The sequence below is a fragment of the Plectropomus leopardus genome, chromosome 19, assembly GCF_026936395.1.
Source record: "Plectropomus leopardus strain MGB_pleo_1.0 chromosome 19, ASM2693639v1, whole genome shotgun sequence".
NCBI lineage: Eukaryota > Metazoa > Chordata > Actinopteri > Perciformes > Serranidae > Plectropomus > Plectropomus leopardus.
This window is the reverse complement of record NC_142194.1, coordinates 15960344-15978216: the sequence shown is the minus strand read 5'-3', so window position 1 is coordinate 15978216 and position 17873 is coordinate 15960344. Positions and strand designations below refer to the sequence as shown.

Genomic DNA, 17873 nt, shown 5'->3' with positions numbered 1-17873 from the left:
ACATGCTGCAAATTATCCTAAGGGTTACTATGTTCGTTACAAATTTTAACCCATCTAGAAAAAATATGCAATTGATGAGGCTTTAAATACAATTGCAAAAATTATGACTTTAGTTCTGAGGGCCAGACTTTAAAAAATCACAATTAAAAGTGTATTTAGAGTGAAGTTACAGTATCTTTGCAAGGTCCCATGAATTGGGAAAAGTTCCAAATTCTTGGCTAATATTTGGGAAGGGAAGTGAAAGAATTGGACGGAAGCACAGAGACCGCCAAGCTGGTAAACATGGCTGTTAAAGAGGGAAGTACCTGAATTTAAACAGATGGAATTATTAACACTGAGTCATAACCTAATTTAGGGATTATTACCTAAGGCATACGAGAAATGGGGTTGCAAAGGTTCCAGCAATCTGTAGCGCTTCGTGGTAAACCTTGTGCTGACCTATGATCTAATGGAGGATTGTCCATATTGGGACAGTTAAAAGGGTATAAGAACTCTGGATTTTAGAGAAGAAGAGAGTCTCAGTCTATTGCTGGGGGACACTACGTCACTCGGACAAAGGACTGAAGATAGAGTTTTCCCTCTAAACCTGCTGTGACTGATGACATGCGGGTTCCACGAGTTTTGGAGATCAATCTGCTCAGTCCACTGAGAGAGATGCTTTCACCGATTTTGGGGATTTTTGGTCTTCTACCATTTTTTCTTCCAGCCTTATTCTTCAGCATCCAAGGAGGTTGTGAGTACAATGGCAATAGGGATATAGGAAAGAGAGCAAATGAATATTGTATGATTAATTAATACTGATAATTAATACACTGCTGCTCAATCATCTGGAGTCACCCAGAAATGTTTAAGTTTTTATGTAAACTCACATCAGTATTCATCAAATAGGTTGCAAGATGAAAAGAAAATATAGTCATAGTCATAGTCGGTAAGTCTTCCATTTACAGCAATTACAATCCTTTTACCCTGAATAAATCATACATTTCCTCAGCCATGTTTGATAGACAGTGTCAAGCACTCCTCCAGCATGTTTCCATGTGTTCGCATTTCACAAATGCTCTTCTTTGAGAAACAATTAACCTAAAATATATGGTACAAGCAAAATCACCAGTCTCAACACCAACAGTAACTCCAGAAAGCTGATGTGGGTGATGTGAGGGTCTAAGGGCAGAGGGATGTCGTACACTGTAAAGCCCTCTGAGGCAAACCATGTTTTGTGATAATGGGCTATATAAATAAAACTGACTTGACTTGACTTGATGTTTTACAGGCAGAGTAGCAAAGAAATAACTTAGAGTTGGCAAATAAAAGGAAAAGATAAAGATGGGCAAAAGAACATGGACATTTGACAAAGAAGGATTGAGAAAAAGTGTCTTGGACTGACAAATCTAAATCTGAGGTGTTTGGATAGCAAAGAAGATCATTTGTGAGACGCAGAACAGATGGAAATATGCTGGAGGAGGGTTTGGCGCTATCTGTCAAACATGGTGGAGGAAATGTGTTGGTCTGGGAGTTCTTTGGTGATGCCAAAGTGGGAGACTTGTACAGGGTAAAAGGGATATTAAATAAGGAAAACTGTGAACAGCACTCAATTGGAGCCATCTTCCTCCTACAACAAGCCAATAAACCAAAGAGAAGCCCCAAACTGTTTCAGAACTATTTACAGAAGAAGCACTGAGCTGGTATTTTGGCCACTGCAGTCACCAGACGTCGACCCCAAGCTTAAAAGAAGAATAAGCTTTACATTAATGCTTTAGTGCTAGTAACATTTCTGATATTTCTCAAGTTATATCTAATTATTTACATGTGCATCTTTGTTTTATCTTTATTTAATTTACAGGCATGGCAACTCCAACAAGCCCAAGTAAGTTGAACTCAAGAAAAAAAAATTCCCTTACCATGTCAGTCTCACTATTATGTAAATGTCATATGCTCATGTGACTATTATTATTATTATTATTATTATTATAATAACTGCTAATTAAAATTCTAATAAATGCTGTATTATTATTAGTGTGACTGTTGGTTTTGAATTGGTTAATCATAACAATCATGCATAAAATTGTTGCTTAATTGCATTTAATACATTACCTAAATTTTTATATTTACCATTACCATTTGGTCAACTGTGATGTGATGGTGATTAAAATCTTGATATTGGAACGCTATAGTATACATTTAATGAGCTCTATAGGAAAAAAAATTCTCATTTTAAAGTTATGCAAAACTGTCAGAGTTTGTTTTCAGAGTGTGTCAACGTTTTTCAACGTAACTTATTTGAATGTCTTTTTGGCTTTGCTATGTGTTGTCTATTTTATGATAAAACTACAACCCATGACATGCTCCTTAAACTGCAAAACTGAGGAGTCAAAAATAAAGCAAAATAGCTTAATATCATGCATAAAACAAATGCACAAACAAAAAGAACCCAAGGTTTAAGTAAGTAAAACCACCAAAAAGCCTACAAAAATGAGAGTATCAATCTTCACTGTTAAGTGACTGTGTAATTTTGTTCTTCCTAGGACCCCTCTACCCAGTGTCAGGAACTACAAGCCATTTAAATGATGATGACAGTCCTCCTCCAGCCACCTTGCAACAATCTTTTGTCTATTTTGGGCGGACCTACAATCAGATTTATGTATGTAAAAGCTTTATTGTTCAAAAACAACATCTAAATGTTTTTAGACTTTGAGAAACCACTAGTTATGTCATAACTTTCAATATGTTGTGAAACTGCAAAACAGAGACATCAGTGCATTTACATGCAAATTAATAACCTGTTTATGAGTGGGATTTTGGAGTATCCAAAAGTGTAAGCATGAAACACCATATTTTCTTTAAGAGAAACACAAAAATGCCAGCTGTCAGAGAGGATACACTCCTCCTGGCTCTACAAGACTGAACATGGTAAATGAATCAATTAATGAAAGAATGAACAAATTAATAAATAAATAAGTAAGGAATAGATGAATACAGTACATAGAAAATGAATGTGACAGGGCATGCTTTCCAAATCGAGTAAACCTCGGGGAAACACTGATGATCATAACCAGGATGAGCCTCACAAACGGGTTATTCATGTCCATGTAATCACATTTGCTGAATTTTAATTCACCAAAAAAATACTGATGGACAATATTGTTTGAACATTTTCAGTGCAAGATATGCCAGTGTTTGGTGAGATGCACTTATCAAAGATGAAAGTCAGCATCACCTGATTCCTTGATATTAAGAATTGGTTTACCCAAATATTTGTTTTAAGGTCAACCAGAACGGACACCTGACATTTGACCATCCATGGAGAAACTACACAGCTGTGAGGTTTCCCATGAATGGACCAAGAGACATCATCGCTCCATTCTGGGCAGATCTCGATAACAGGCAGAGAGGTCAGATCTACTACGACCAATTCACCAGCGGCAGTATCCTCCAACAAGCTACACAGGACATAAACCAGTATTTCCCAAGACTGAAATTTAATGCCAACTGGGTCTTTGTTGCAACATGGTATGAAGTGGCCTACTTTCCAAATTCAGGAACGGTAAGTCAACTTGTTCTAAATGTTGTAACACCCTAAAAAATATAAACATCTCATATTGTGAATTTCTATAACCCTCCCCCCAGGAAACCACTGCCCAAGCAGTCTTGATCTCTGGTGGAAGCTACTCATTTGTCCTGATGAATTATGGGATAATAGCTGCAACAAAGTACAGAGTACAGGTCAGAACCATAAAAGCTGTAACACATCATTTTGGAAATCAAATCATCTTTTTTTGTTCAAATTCTGTAACAGAAAATAAATAATTGCAGAATATTACAGACAGGTTTTTAATTCTACAACACAAAAATAAGCTTGATTTTTTTTTCAGGCTGGCTATGACACAGTTGACTCCATTCATCATTGCTCCATCCCTGGATCATTCTCTGACAGCGCAACAGACGTTAACTCAAATTTCCGACTGAGTAGCAATGTCAATGTACCCGGGCGATGGGCTTTCCGGGTTGACCATGGATCAATAGGTTGCACTTATGTTGGTAAGATCACAGAGGGTGACCACACCACCTGCACTTACAGCCTCTCTGAGCAATGCGGTTGCCCTACTATAGAGAGGGCGAGAGCAACACCAAGGCAGCACTCATGTTTCCTGGACACAACTGGTCAAGGTGTCTGTTTATAACGACCACTGAGCTTGTCAAGGGGAATCTCAATGAGGCAGAAGTTAGTGATTTAAACTGTGATTATACTTCAAATTTCACTCTTTCCAGTGATTCTAAATATGTTTTTGCTACTCTTAGTATACTTTCTAGTGTGCTTACTGTTTAATGGCAACTCTGAAGCCACTATGAACTCTTAGCAGTTGCACAGTCCAGGTTTAAGAGTCAGGTTTTTGTGAATATCAGTACTGACTTTGGCTTGGACATATCTTATGAAACAACATATGTTGATAAGCTTTACCTTAGCGTTCTCTGGTTCAATCTGTTTGTTTACTTGTGCATCTTTGCTTTGTTTTTGTCTTATTTACAGATGTTTTGACTCCCCGGAGCCCGGGTAAGTCGAACTCTACATAAATCTTGATTCTTCAGTATTCAAGGAGGTTGTAAGTACAATGGCAACAGGAATATAGGAAAAAGGTCAACTTAATTTGTATGATTAATTCATTATTTACACTGCTGCTCAATCATTTGGGGTCAAGCAGAAAATATGATGTTTCCTTGTAAACTCACATCAGTATTCATCAAATAGGTTGCAAGATCAATAGAAAATATAGTCAAAATGTGAAATAGTCATTGTGCCCTTCATACTTTGCGGTCATCAAAGACTCTTCCAAATACAGCAATTACAGACTTACAAATCCTTTTACCCTGTACAAATCTCACAATTTACCAGCATCAAAAAAAACCCAGACCATCACATTTCCTCGACCATGATTGATAGACAGTGTCAAGCACTCCTCCAGCATCTTTCCATGTGTTCTGCATTTCACAAATGCTCTTCTTTGAGAAACAAATAACCTAAAATATATGGTACAAGCAAAATCACCAGTCTCAACACCAACAGTAACTCCACAAAGCTGACGTTTTACAGGCAGAGTAGCAAAGAAAAAGTAATAACTTAGAGTTGGCAAATAAAAGGAAAAGATAAAGATGGGCAAAAGGACATGGATATTTGACAAAGAAGGATTGAGAAAAAGGTGTCTTGGACTGACAAATCTAAGTCGGAGGTGTTTGGATAGCAAAGAAGATCATTTGTGAGACGCAGAACAGATGGAAATATGCTGGAGGAGGGTATGGCGCTATCTGTCAAACATGGTGGAGGAAATGTGTTGGTCTGGGAGTTCTTTGGTGATGCCAAAGTGGGAGACTTGTACAGGGTAAAAGGGATATTAAATAAGGAAAACTGTGAACAGCACTCAATTGGAGCCATCTTCCTCCTACAACAAGCCAATAAACCAAAGAGAAGCCCCAAACTGTTTCAGAACTATTTACAGAAGAAGCACTGAGCTGGTATTTTGGCCACTGCAGTCACCAGACGTCGACCCCATTGAGCTGTCATGGAAGCAGCTTCACCATATGATACGTAATTAGTCCTATTCAAGCCAGTCCAACTTGTTGGAGGTGCTTCAATAATAACTTTTATAAAACTTTATTTATAGAGCACTTTTCAAAACAAGGGTTACAAAGTACTTAATAATAAAAAAACAAGACACATAATCAATCCAACACAAGATAAAAACACAAAAGAATAATTTAAAACTTAATTTAAAAAAATTTAAAAGCAGTCAGCATTAATTTAGAAAAGCCAAATGATAAAAGTGAGTCTTGAGAGAAGCAGGAGTAATTTTTTTTTTCAGATTATCTAAACAACTTGACAGCTAGAACTCCAAAGATATGTACGTCTGTAATGCAAATGGAAGATTCTTTGATGTGAGCAAAGTCTGAAGGACAATATTACTATTTCACGTTTTGACTATATTTTCTGTTCATCTTGCAACTCATTTTGTGAACAAAAGTGTGACTTTTCATGGAAAGCATGACATTTTCTGAATGTCCACAAGCTTTGGAGCGGTAGTGTGTAATCTCTGATTGATATTTCTATTTTATTGCTGTAACCTTCCACGTAAACCAAAACAAAGCAACTAATCTGCAGTTGAAGTAACTTTTTCTCTAAATTTATTATAATCTGTTCAAAGGTTTCTTGAAAGAATTATGTATCCTCTCTCCAGAGGTGTAAAATACAAATTGTGTCCAGCTAAGCCAGTTTAGGGCTAGACTGATGATGAAGGCTCTTGTAGGGTGATCTAGACTTAAAAAGTGACATTTTACTGGCAGCAAAACAATGCTTACAGCATATTTCCAGCAAATACAACAACTGTTACTGCTTTGGGTAGGAGCTTTCATCAGTGTTTTTGCACAGTATGAGGTCACTCAGGGTGCTAGAAAGACCGTTATGAAGACAGAAAGAAGACCACAGTTTATAGCTGAATGAATGACCTTCACAACAGTATTAAAAAAAGAAACTTGCTCTGTAGGTAAACTGGCAGGCTAATCTCATCTGGACCCTTGTATTGAATTATCAGTGTGGCAGTATGTTATCTCGTTACTGTACTTTAATTAAAGTTTAAGAATGTATTACAATGAGGTTTACATAAACGCTTTAGTGTTTGTAACATTACTGATAATTCTCAAGTTATATCTAATTATTTACGTGTGCATCTTTGATATATTTTTATTTAATTTACAGAGACGGCAACTCCAACGAGCCCAAGTAAGTTGCACTCTAGAAAAAAAGAGATTTTTTTTTTCCCTTACCATGCCAGTCTCACTATTATGTCAAATTCATAAGCTCATGTGACTATTATTATTATTATCCTAATGAATATCAATGTTGTATTTATTATTAGTGTGGCTGTTGCTCACTTAGAACTTAAGTTAGTTTTAAATTGGTTATTCATAACAATCATGCATGAGAGTGTGGCTTTATTACATTTACTACACATACTAACTTCACATTTTTATATCTACCATTACCATTAGGTCAGCTGCAATGTGATGGTGATTAAAATCTGGCTTTTGGAACGCTATAGTATACATTTAATATGAGTCTTATCGAAAAAAAAAAAAAGTTTCTCATTTTAAAGTTATGCAAAATTTTCAGTTTGTTTTCAAAAATTGCAAAATTGAAAAGTCAACAATGAAGTTAAAGCAAAATAGCTTAATATCTAATATAAGTAACCCCCCCCCCAAAAGTCTACAAAAAACAAGATTATTAATCTTCAATGTTTTTAGTGACCGTGTAATTTTGTTCTTCCTAGGACCCCTCTACCCAGTGTCAGGAACTACAAGCCATTTAAATGATGATGAAAGTCCTCCTCCAGCCACCTTGCAACAATCTTTCGTCTATTTTGGGCGGACCTACAATCAGATTTATGTATGTAAAAGCTTTATTGTTCAAAAAAAACATCTAAATGGTTTTAGACTTTGAGAAACCACTAGTTATGTCATAACTTTCAACATGTTGTGAAACTGCAAACAGAGACATCAGTGCATTTACATGCAAATTAATAACCTGTTTATGAGTGGGATTTTGGAGTATCCAAAAGTGTAAGCATGAAACACCATATTTTCTTTAAGAGAAACACAAAAATGCCAGCTGTAGCACTCGCAAAGAAATAAGGATAAAAATAGAAAATATAAATAACCATATTTCTCTATGCTCAAATACATACTGTATTCTGAATATGGTCACTGTACGATAAATGTTTCCCAAACCATTATACTTGGGGGGCCACTTTGATCCAACTTGGCTGTCAGAGAGGATACACTCCTCCTGACTCTACAAGACTGAACATGGTAAATGAATCAATTAATGAAAGAATGAACAAATTAATAAATAAATAAGTAAGGAATAGATGAATACAGTACATAGAAAATGAATGTGACAGGGCATGCTTTCCAAATCGAGTAAACCTCGGGGAAACACTGATGATCATAACCAGGATGAGCCTCACAAACGGGTTATTCATGTCCATGTAATCACATTTGCTGAATTTTAATTCACCAAAAAAATACTGATGGACAATATTGTTTGAACATTTTCAGTGCAAGGTATGCCAGTGTTTGGTGAGATGCACTTATCAAAGATGAAAGTCAGCATCACCTGATTCCTTGATATTAAGAATTGGTTTACCCGAATATTTGTTTTAAGGTCAACCAGAACGGACACCTGACATTTGACCATCCATGGAGTAAATACATAGCTGATAGGTTTCCCATGAATGGACCAAGAGACATCATCGCTCCATTCTGGGCAGATCTCGATAACAGGCAGAGAGGTCAGATCTACTACGACCAATTCACCAGCGGCAGTATCCTCCAACAAGCTACACAGGACATAAACCAGTATTTCCCAAGACTGAAATTTAATGCCAACTGGGTCTTTGTTGCAACATGGTATGAAGTGGCCTACTTTCCAATTTCAAGAACGGTAAGTCAACTTGTGCTAAATGTTGTAACACCCTAAAAAATATAAGCATCTCATATTGTGAATTACTATAACCCCCCCTTCCCAGGAAACCACTGCCCAAGCAGTCTTGATCTCTGGTGGAAACTACTCATTTGTCCTGATGAATTATGGGATAATAGCTGCAACAAAGTACAGCGTACAGGTCAGAGCTAGCTACGCATCATTTTGGAAATACATCTTTTTTTTTGTTCAAATTCTGTAAGAAAAAATAAATAAAGACTGCAGAATATTACAGACAGGTTTTTCATAATACAACACAAAAATAAGCTTGATTTTTTTTTTCAGGCTGGCTATGACACAGTTGACTCCATTCATCATTTCTCCATCCCTGGATCATTCTCTGACAGCGCAACAGGCAACAAGTCAAATTTCCGCCTGAGCAGCAATGTCAATGTACCCGGGCGATGGGCTTTCCGGGTTGACCATGGATCAAAAGGTTGCACTTATATTGGTAAGATCACAGAGGGTGACCACACCACCTGCACTTACATCCTCTCTGAGCAATGTGGTCGCCCTACTATAGAGAAGGCGAGAGCAACACTCATGTTTCCTTGACACAACTGGTCAAGGTGTCTGTTTATAACGACCATTACCCATATTGACTTTGGCTTGGACATATCTTGTGAAACAACATATGATGATAAGCTTTACGTTAAATCTTTAGCGTTCTCTGGTTCAATCAGTTTGTTTACTTGTGCACTTTTGCTTTGTTTTTGTCTAATTTACAGGCGTTTTGACTCCCCATAGCCCAAGTAAGTTGAACTCTTGAATCTTAATTTGTCTTTCTTCAAATGCCAGCCATATCATCATGTCAAATTCATTTTGCGGCTATTACAACAATGTTATTGTAATGTTATAGAATGCATTTCTCAGTGGAGCATTTTAAAGTTAATCAGAACTGTCAGTAGCGTTTTTGTATGTTTCAAAATGTATGTGTTACTGGCTTGGTTCTATATTGTATATTTTAGGACAAAATACAATCGAAGACATGCTCTGCACATTACAAAAGTTAAAAAGTCAAAGACTAAGTTAAAACAAATTGCTGAATAACATGCACAAAACAAAAAGCAAGGTCAGTAGACAGCCCCAGAAACCTTTGACCTTTTGTTTTGCTGAGTATTCTCAAAGAAAAAAAAAGAAATGTGGGAGTAATTTAGAGCTTGGAATGATCCTGAAAACCCTATTAAATACAAAACTATCAATCATCAAGCTTTAATGTTCTTCTACTTGGACTGTAATTCTTTTCGTTCTAGGACCCCTCTACCCTATGTCAGGATCTACAAGCCATATATCCGATGATGAAAGTCCTCCTGTAGTAACACTGCAACAATCTTTTGACTATTTTGGGCAGACCTACAATCAAATTTATGTAAGTAAAAACTTTGTTGTCCAAATACCATAGTCAAATGATTTTACACATTGAGGAACCAATGGTTATGTAATAACTTCAGAAACAACATGAAACTGCAGAACAGAGACATATTATTGAATTTTAATTTACAAAAAAACTGATTATACTTAGATATAGTTACATCTGAAAATATTATTTGAACAAACTCCAGCCAAGATCAAAGAATATAGTCAGTATCTCCTGATTCCTTCATAGTAAGAACTGGTTTACTCAAATATTTTTTTTAGGTGAACCAGAATGGACACCTGACATTTAACCAACCACTTAGTGATTACATTGCTAAGAAGTTTCCAATGTATGGACCAAGAGACATCATCGGCCCACTCTGGGTAGATCTTGACAACAGAGAGTTGGGTCAGATCTACTACAACCAATACACCAGCGGCAGTGTCCTCCAACAAGCTACACAGGACATTAACACGTATTTTCCAAAACTGAAATTTAATGCCAACTGGGTCTTTGTTGCAACATGGTATGAGCTGGCCTACTATCCAAATTCAGGAACGGTAAGGCAAATTGTTCTGAATGGTGAAACGCTAAAAAATACACCAATCTCATAATATAAAGTACATTAAACAATTTTTCCCCCCAGTGCACAACGTTCCAAGCTGTCTTGATCTCTGGTGGAAGCTACTCATTTGTCCTGATGAATTATGGGTGGATAGCTGCAACAAATCGCAGTGTTCAGGTCAGAACCACCAAAATTATGACACATCAATTCGGAAAAACAGTATTTAAGTCATTTGTTGAAATTAAATAGAAGGATTGCAGCATACTAGAAATATATTTTAAAATTTACACAAATATCAAAAATAAACTAATTAAGCATGATTTTTTTTCCAAGGCTGGCTATGACACAGTTGACTCCATTCATCATTTCTCCATCCCTGGATCATTCTCTGACAGTGCAACAGGCGTTAAGTCAAATTTCCACCTAAGCAGCAATGTCAATGTACCCGGTCGATGGGCTTTCCGGGTTGACCATGGAACAACAGGCTGCATTTTCAATGGTAGGATCAGATACATAGGGTGACCACGTGTGACTCTTTGTTTTTAACGCACATGAAAGTGGTTTGCAATAATGGTGATAACGACTGGAATACATATGCACAAGACCTTAAAATAATAAGAAGAAGAAAGAGTTCATGCATTGTTAACATGCTGTCTGCAGTTGAGTATTGAGTATTGCACATTGTAAGATTACATTTAGTGCAGGATTATATTAGATGTATAGAGGTAAATAAGTGTTCTTCTCCAAATAATTCAAATGGTATTGTTTGTGAGAATGTTTATATTTAATTTTTGCATAAAATGTCCCTTTCATTCTTTTCAAGGTAAACCTGTGATGCTGGGTTACTCATTCTGGAGTGACAATACCTGTGTGCAGAGGTGCTTCTGCACTTCAACAGGCCTGCAGTGTCAAAGCCAACCCTGCGCCTTTTCCCAGATCTGCAGGCCTGCTGACTTTCAGTTCTCCTGCAAGACGGTGCAGAGGGGCACCTGCACCATAAGTGGTGATCCACATTACTTTACCTTTGATGACAGAGTGTTTCACTTCCAGGGCACCTGCACTTATGTTCTCTCAGAGCAATGTGGTCATGGGCTGCCCTACTATAGAGTAGAGGGCAAGAACGAGCACCGGGGCAGTACTCATGTTTCCTGGACACGACTGATCAAAGTGTATGTCTATGACGAAAAAATCGAGATTGTCAAGGGACGTCGTGGTCAGGCCAAGGTTAGTGATTTTTACAGTCTATACTTAACTTTGAATTTTTGGAATTATTCTAAATATGTTTTGGGAACTCTTGACGTATTTACTTTTGTGCTTACAGGTTAATGGCAACTTTGTTGCCACTCCCATCTCCCTTAACAATGGCACAGTCCAGGTTTATGAGTCAGGATTTTCTGTGGTTGTCAGTACTGACTTTGGCCTGGAGGTTTCTTTTGACACTAATCATCATGTCAGGATCAGTGTGCCCCATACTTACGACAATGCAACATGTGGCTTGTGTGGAAACTTCAACAGTGATCCCAAAGATGACTTTAGAACCCGCCAAGGTGAGCTGGTGAGCTCTGATGTGGTTTTTGCCAACAGCTGGCAAGCACCAGGAGACGATGAGCCTGGCTGTGAACCACAGTGTGGAGGTCTGGACTGTGCTGCCTGCACTTTGGCTCAGACAGCTTTATACAGCAACGATGCCCATTGTGGTATCCTGCAGAGCAGTTCTGGACCTTTCGCTGTTTGCCATCAACAACTTCCCCCACAGGTCTTTGTGGAGAGTTGTGTTTATGATCTTTGTCTGGGAGGAGGGTATCAACCCATTCTGTGCCAAGCCCTAAACGTGTATGCAAGTCAGTGTCAACAGAATGGTATAGAGCTGCCGAGCTGGAGGAGACAAGGCTTCTGTGGTATGTCTGTCTATCAATCAACATCATTTTGAAAAATCAGTTTGGTAAAATGTCCATGATGTCAATGTCATGTTGTTTTCTTTTGTCTAGAAATCCCCTGCCCTGCCAACAGTCACTTTGAGTCCCAAGGCACAGGATGTCCAGCTACTTGTGTCAATCCAGATTCTCCCCACAACTGTCCTCTCCCTGCCCAGGAAAGCTGCATCTGCAATTCAGGCTATGTCCTTAGTGCTGGAGTCTGCGTCCCTCATGCTGAGTGTGGCTGCAGCTTTGAGGGTCGCTACTACCGCTCTGGAGACACTGTAATACTAGATGAGGACTGTGGGAGACGTTGCAGCTGCAGTTATGGCTCCATGACCTGCCGCTCCCATGGATGTGGCCCACAAGAGTCTTGCAGGGTGGAGGAGGGAGAAAGAGGATGCAGACCTAAAAGTTATGCAACATGCTGGATAAGTGGCCCAGGGACATATCAAACTTTTGATGGACTGACATACCAGTATCCTGGAGCGTGTCAACTGACCCTTGCCAAAGTAATGGGATTGTCTAGTCACCCACATTTTGTGGTGATGACAGAAAAAGTGCCCAAAGGCCAACAAGGTTTTGCCAGGGTACTAAAGTTTGAGGCAGAGGGTATACATGTGTCCATTGAGATGACAGGTAGCAACCAAGTTCAGGTAAGTCACATGTTAATATGAAGAGAAATTAGTGGTGATACAAGAGAACAGTCTTACTAGAAAAGGTATTACTTCTGTCTCCCATGTTACAGTCTTGTTTTGAGCAACACATAACAGGAGACTCTTACTTGAGAAACAATTCTGAGAATGTTTTGATAAAAACTTAAAAACGTGTAAGCCCTGAAAATTTGACATTGGCTGTTTAACTGACCCTTTAGGTTAACAATCAGCAGATCAGACTACCCTTCAGTTCAGCATCCAACAGAATCCAGATCTACCACAGCAACATTCACAGTATCATCCTGCGCACCTCCTTTGGTGTAACGGTGCAGACAGTCTGGCCTCACTTTGTGCGTGTCACTGCACCTGGCATCTACAGTAATTCACTGGGTGGACTCTGTGGTAATTACAATGGTCAACTACATGATGACTTCCGCACACCCAATGGCATTCTGGTCAACAGCTCTCAGGACTTTGGGGACAGTTGGCAAGGTGGCTCCCTCACTGCACACTGTGTGGAAAGTATAAACCAGGACTACACAATAAACTACAATTCTAGTGAGTACTGTGGCATTCTTGGCTCACCTCATGGGCCTTTTACCCAGTGTTGGGACATATTAGATCCAGAGCAGCATGTGGATGCATGTATGGAGATCATAAGGACTTCTAGAAATCCTGCTTCAGCACGTTGTGAGGTCCTGCGCGATTATGCACTGATGTGTCAACAGAAAGGCATCGCCCTTGGACACTGGAGAAATGCAACTGACTGTGGTAAGCACTTTGCCCCCTTGATATAAGTGGCTTGATAATATATCAATGCTTTCATTGAATGAATACCTTTGTTTTTCTCTAGAGCAAAACTGCCCTCAAAACAGCCATTATGAAGTCTGTGGAACCACTTGTCCCTCCACCTGTCCCAGTCTCTCTTTCCCTTTTGACTGTGTTACTGCATGCCAGGAGGGTTGCCAGTGTGATGATGGTTTTGTCCTCAATGGAAACCAGTGTGTGCCACCAACAGGGTGCGGATGCTATCACCAAGGACGCTATTGGCAAGAGAGTGAACAGTTCTGGGATGGTGAGGAGTGTCAGAGCTTGTGCACCTGTGATGGCACTACTGGGATAGTCCACTGTGTCCCCAACTCCTGTGGTCCCCAAGAGTCCTGCCGTGTGGTGGAGGGTGAGTTTGGCTGCCATCCAAACCATCATGGCACCTGCTCTGCCTCAGGTTACCCTCACTACCTCACCTTTGATGGCAAGGCCTATGACTTCCAAGGAACCTGCCGCTATACTCTGGTGACCCTTTGTAATACCACTGATGGGCTCCACCAATTTTCTGTGGAGGCTAAGAATGAGCCGTGGAGAGGGCTGCCAGTTTCAATCACAGCTGAAGTTTTTGTGAATGTGTGGGGCTATCGAGTGCATATGTCAAGCGACAGCCACGGTATGGTACAGGTGAGTTACACAGATTAAGAATATTTGAGGACTGTATTTATCAAATCATTTTCTTCTCCAACTTGATTTGAAGCTATCATTTTTAAAAGCACCCAATGTTAAAAATACAAATACTAATCTATGGTTGTTTCCCCCATTTTATTTTTCCTATGTTAAAGGTGAATGGTGTCACTAAAAACTTGCCTATTTTCTTGAATGGAAGTCTTGTTTCCATCTATGCAAGAGGATCTCTCACATATCTCAGAGCTGACTTTGGCCTAACTGTCACATATGATGGATGGAGTACAGTATATATCTCTTTACCTTCAAGTTACAGGTATCTGCTTTGTACTACAGCCCATGTTTGAATATTCAAAATTACAATCTGGAAAATAATAAAAAATATATATATATATAATAATAAATAATATTAATATAAATACTAAACACATTATCTAATCTATTGACACATTTTTTTAAATTTAATCATTGTCATCTATAGAGGACAGACATGTGGACTTTGTGGAAACTTCAATGGAAACCCAAATGATGAGTTCCACACCCCATCTGGAATGATGGTCACCACTCCAGATGAGTTTGGGGCAGCTTGGAAAATGGCAGGTGACTACGCCTGCAGTGATGGGTGTGGCTCCTCCTGCCCACAATGCACCAATGACCTCCCTGCTCAAACCAAATGTGATGTGATTCAAGCAGCTGACGGCCCTCTCAGCCTCTGCCATGAGCGGTTGGACCCAGCACCATATTTCAATGACTGCATGTATGGTGTTTGTGTGTCTGGAAATCAGGACCAAGAACTTCTGTGTAGGGCCATTCAGGCATATGTTAGTGCCTGTCAGTCTGCTGACGTTCAAATCTACCCGTGGAGACAAAACACCACTTGCAGTAAGTCAACCACTCAATGTGTTGTTTATCTGTTATACAAACAGCCAAAGAAAAAACATAAGCCGCCTTTACACTGAAAATGCGTTTTAGGGCCGCATCAAAGTCCCCCGCCTTTATACTGCCCCTGCAGTTTTACACAAAACCAAACAATAACAGCATGATTTTGTTCCAGTGTGTGATTATACACGGTATTCCCACCTCAAACAGGCAGTGTAAATGCGGCTAAGTACAGGGTAGGTCAACTAACTGAGGTCAATGATTTTTAATCATCTAACATCCATCATTTTTTGCCTCACTTTTAAAGGTCTTGACTGTCCAGCCAACAGCCATTATGAGCTGTGTGGTAGCGACTGTGGCCACACCTGTGCCAGCAGCACTGATGTCACCTGTGAGCAGGGTTGCTCAGAGGGATGTTTCTGTGATGAGGGCTTCCTCAGGAGTGGCATTCTGTGTGTCTCTGTGGAGAGCTGTGGCTGTCAATATGATGGTTTTCACTACACTGTAAGTCATACATCTGTAAATTAATAAAAGACTAAATCTGTGTATGTGTAACAATTTGAAACCATTAGTAACAGGGTATGGCACTTTATGTCTCCCACTTTGTGTTGCATAGCCTGACCTTAGTGCTTCTTTCTGCTTATTGAAGTACTCCAGCAACTGTCTCAGCTATGCAACAATATGACAGAATATGAAAAAATTCAAATTATATGGAAGTAAAATCGGATTACCAAACAAACGAGTATACCGCACAGTATTATTATGTGTTACTGAACAATAACGCTTAACCATGTGAACATGTTACATTAAATTGCAAAGAGAATAAAATTAAGAGTAGCATTCATGTAAAAAAAAAAGGTCAGGCAAGTAAAGAGGATACACATGTCTCAGGGTTTGCCTTCCTTGGCATCAATCTGCTGCTACAAAATATTTTTTTTGCCTATTGAATTTCCTTAAACCTTTCCACAAAGCTGCAACTAATAAGACTGAGTTACAACTTTGTAGAAAACAATGACACGTTTCAAGCAATGTAGTTGTGTAACTATCATTTACCAGTATCATACATTTGTATTCATTTGATTAACTATGCTTTTAGTTAATCAAATGAATACAAATGTATGATGCAGAGAGCACAGGATAGTGACAGTTTCATCATCCCATTCCAACTAACCCTCTGAAGCCTTTTTGTTTTATTAAGGTAGCACATGCTTGATTTGATCACTTTTCATGCATGTCTTTGTCTCATATTACAGGCTGGTGAATCCTTCTGGACAGATGGTTGCTCCCAGCAATGTAAATGTCAGTCTCCCAATGACCTCCTCTGTTCTGCTGCATCTTGCACTCCTGCACAACAGTGCACCATCAGAGATGGCCAGCTTGGCTGTTTTGAATAAACATTCATTTGCACAGTGTGGGGTTGGTACTGCAATGCTCAGTCACATACAACAGAAGTAACTGCAGTAGTATCTACTTACCAGTGTGGTTAGTTAGGGGGTGCATGGGATTTTATGGGGAGATGGCAGGTCAACAGTATGTGCCACATAAAATGGGCATACACCATTTGAAAACAGGGAACCTAAAGATGAATTTGAGATGCAACCAGATGTCAAGATCTTCTTTTCATAAATGTGTAAGAAACACCATTTTGGTTAGATGCCTATTTAAATCTAGAAAGAGTGTACAGGGTCTTAGAACATCATAAGAGAAGTATTATTATGGCCATACTTATGCTCTATTATGACTTATTAGTTGTTGCAGCAATTATTTGGTTAATACCATTGGTTCCACTGAATTTAAGCATGTTTTATCACTGGAGAATTGATATAAATGGTCAAAATTCCCTAAAAAAAAATCGCATTAAGATGCAAAAAAAATTAGGAACACCACAGAAAAACCCACGCTGTGATACAACAACAGGTCACAACAGGTTACAACAGGTTATTTTCTAAACACCGGACATGAATACAATTGTGCTCATAGAATCCTAAAGATTCTCGGCTTTCCAGTCATACCCAATTTAAGGGTGGTCCCTTAACAGTTTTAGAAACTCATAAATTGGTATAGTAGTATGGAGAAATATTTAAATACAATACAGACTAACACACTTATAGTGCATGGCTTTTTGGCCCAAACTGCATGTGACGAGCATAAAGTGGGCATGTCTGTAACCCACACATAACTTGTGAACTGGCCGTGCTGTTATTCTCTCGCCAAAATTCAGCATAAATTTGGAACGTGACTTAGCACCCTTCCTGACAAGGTAATGTGAAACAGTTGATTCTAATTCCTGTCTAAAGCCCATTAGTTTCAAATTATATGCAGATCACCAGCTTTGAAACTCAGCCCTCTAAAGCCTCTTAAAGACAAGGGTTTGCTGCCAGCCCACTGGGTCTCAGAGGGTTAATTCAGACACTGCACCCCTGTTAAACTTAATCACATTATTAAAAAAACTTAAATGCAATGACCAACAATGCTGTATATTAACCATGAATTATCATTATTCCAATTTATTATGCAATGTCTG

The 17873-nt window shown here is 38.9% G+C and overlaps 2 protein-coding genes across 2 annotated transcripts in view; one reads left to right on the top strand and one right to left on the bottom strand.

The window, feature by feature from the left end:
- The window catches only part of LOC121958772 (neurexophilin-1-like), a 111201-nt gene that overhangs the window by 30964 nt on the left and 62364 nt on the right, over positions 1-17873 (bottom strand). The gene's annotated exons all lie outside the window — the stretch shown is intronic.
- LOC121959061 (alpha-tectorin-like) lies at positions 1843-16836 on the top strand. Its single transcript, XM_088070476.1, is given in 18 exon segments — positions 1843-1864; positions 2523-2638; positions 3263-3541; positions 3625-3720; positions 3870-4035; positions 7314-7429; positions 8207-8485; positions 8571-8666; positions 8810-8975; positions 11270-11670; positions 11768-12344; positions 12435-13018; positions 13237-13789; positions 13872-14470; positions 14629-14786; positions 14952-15352; positions 15657-15853; positions 16603-16836. Coding segments are annotated over 18 exon segments (5040 nt in total).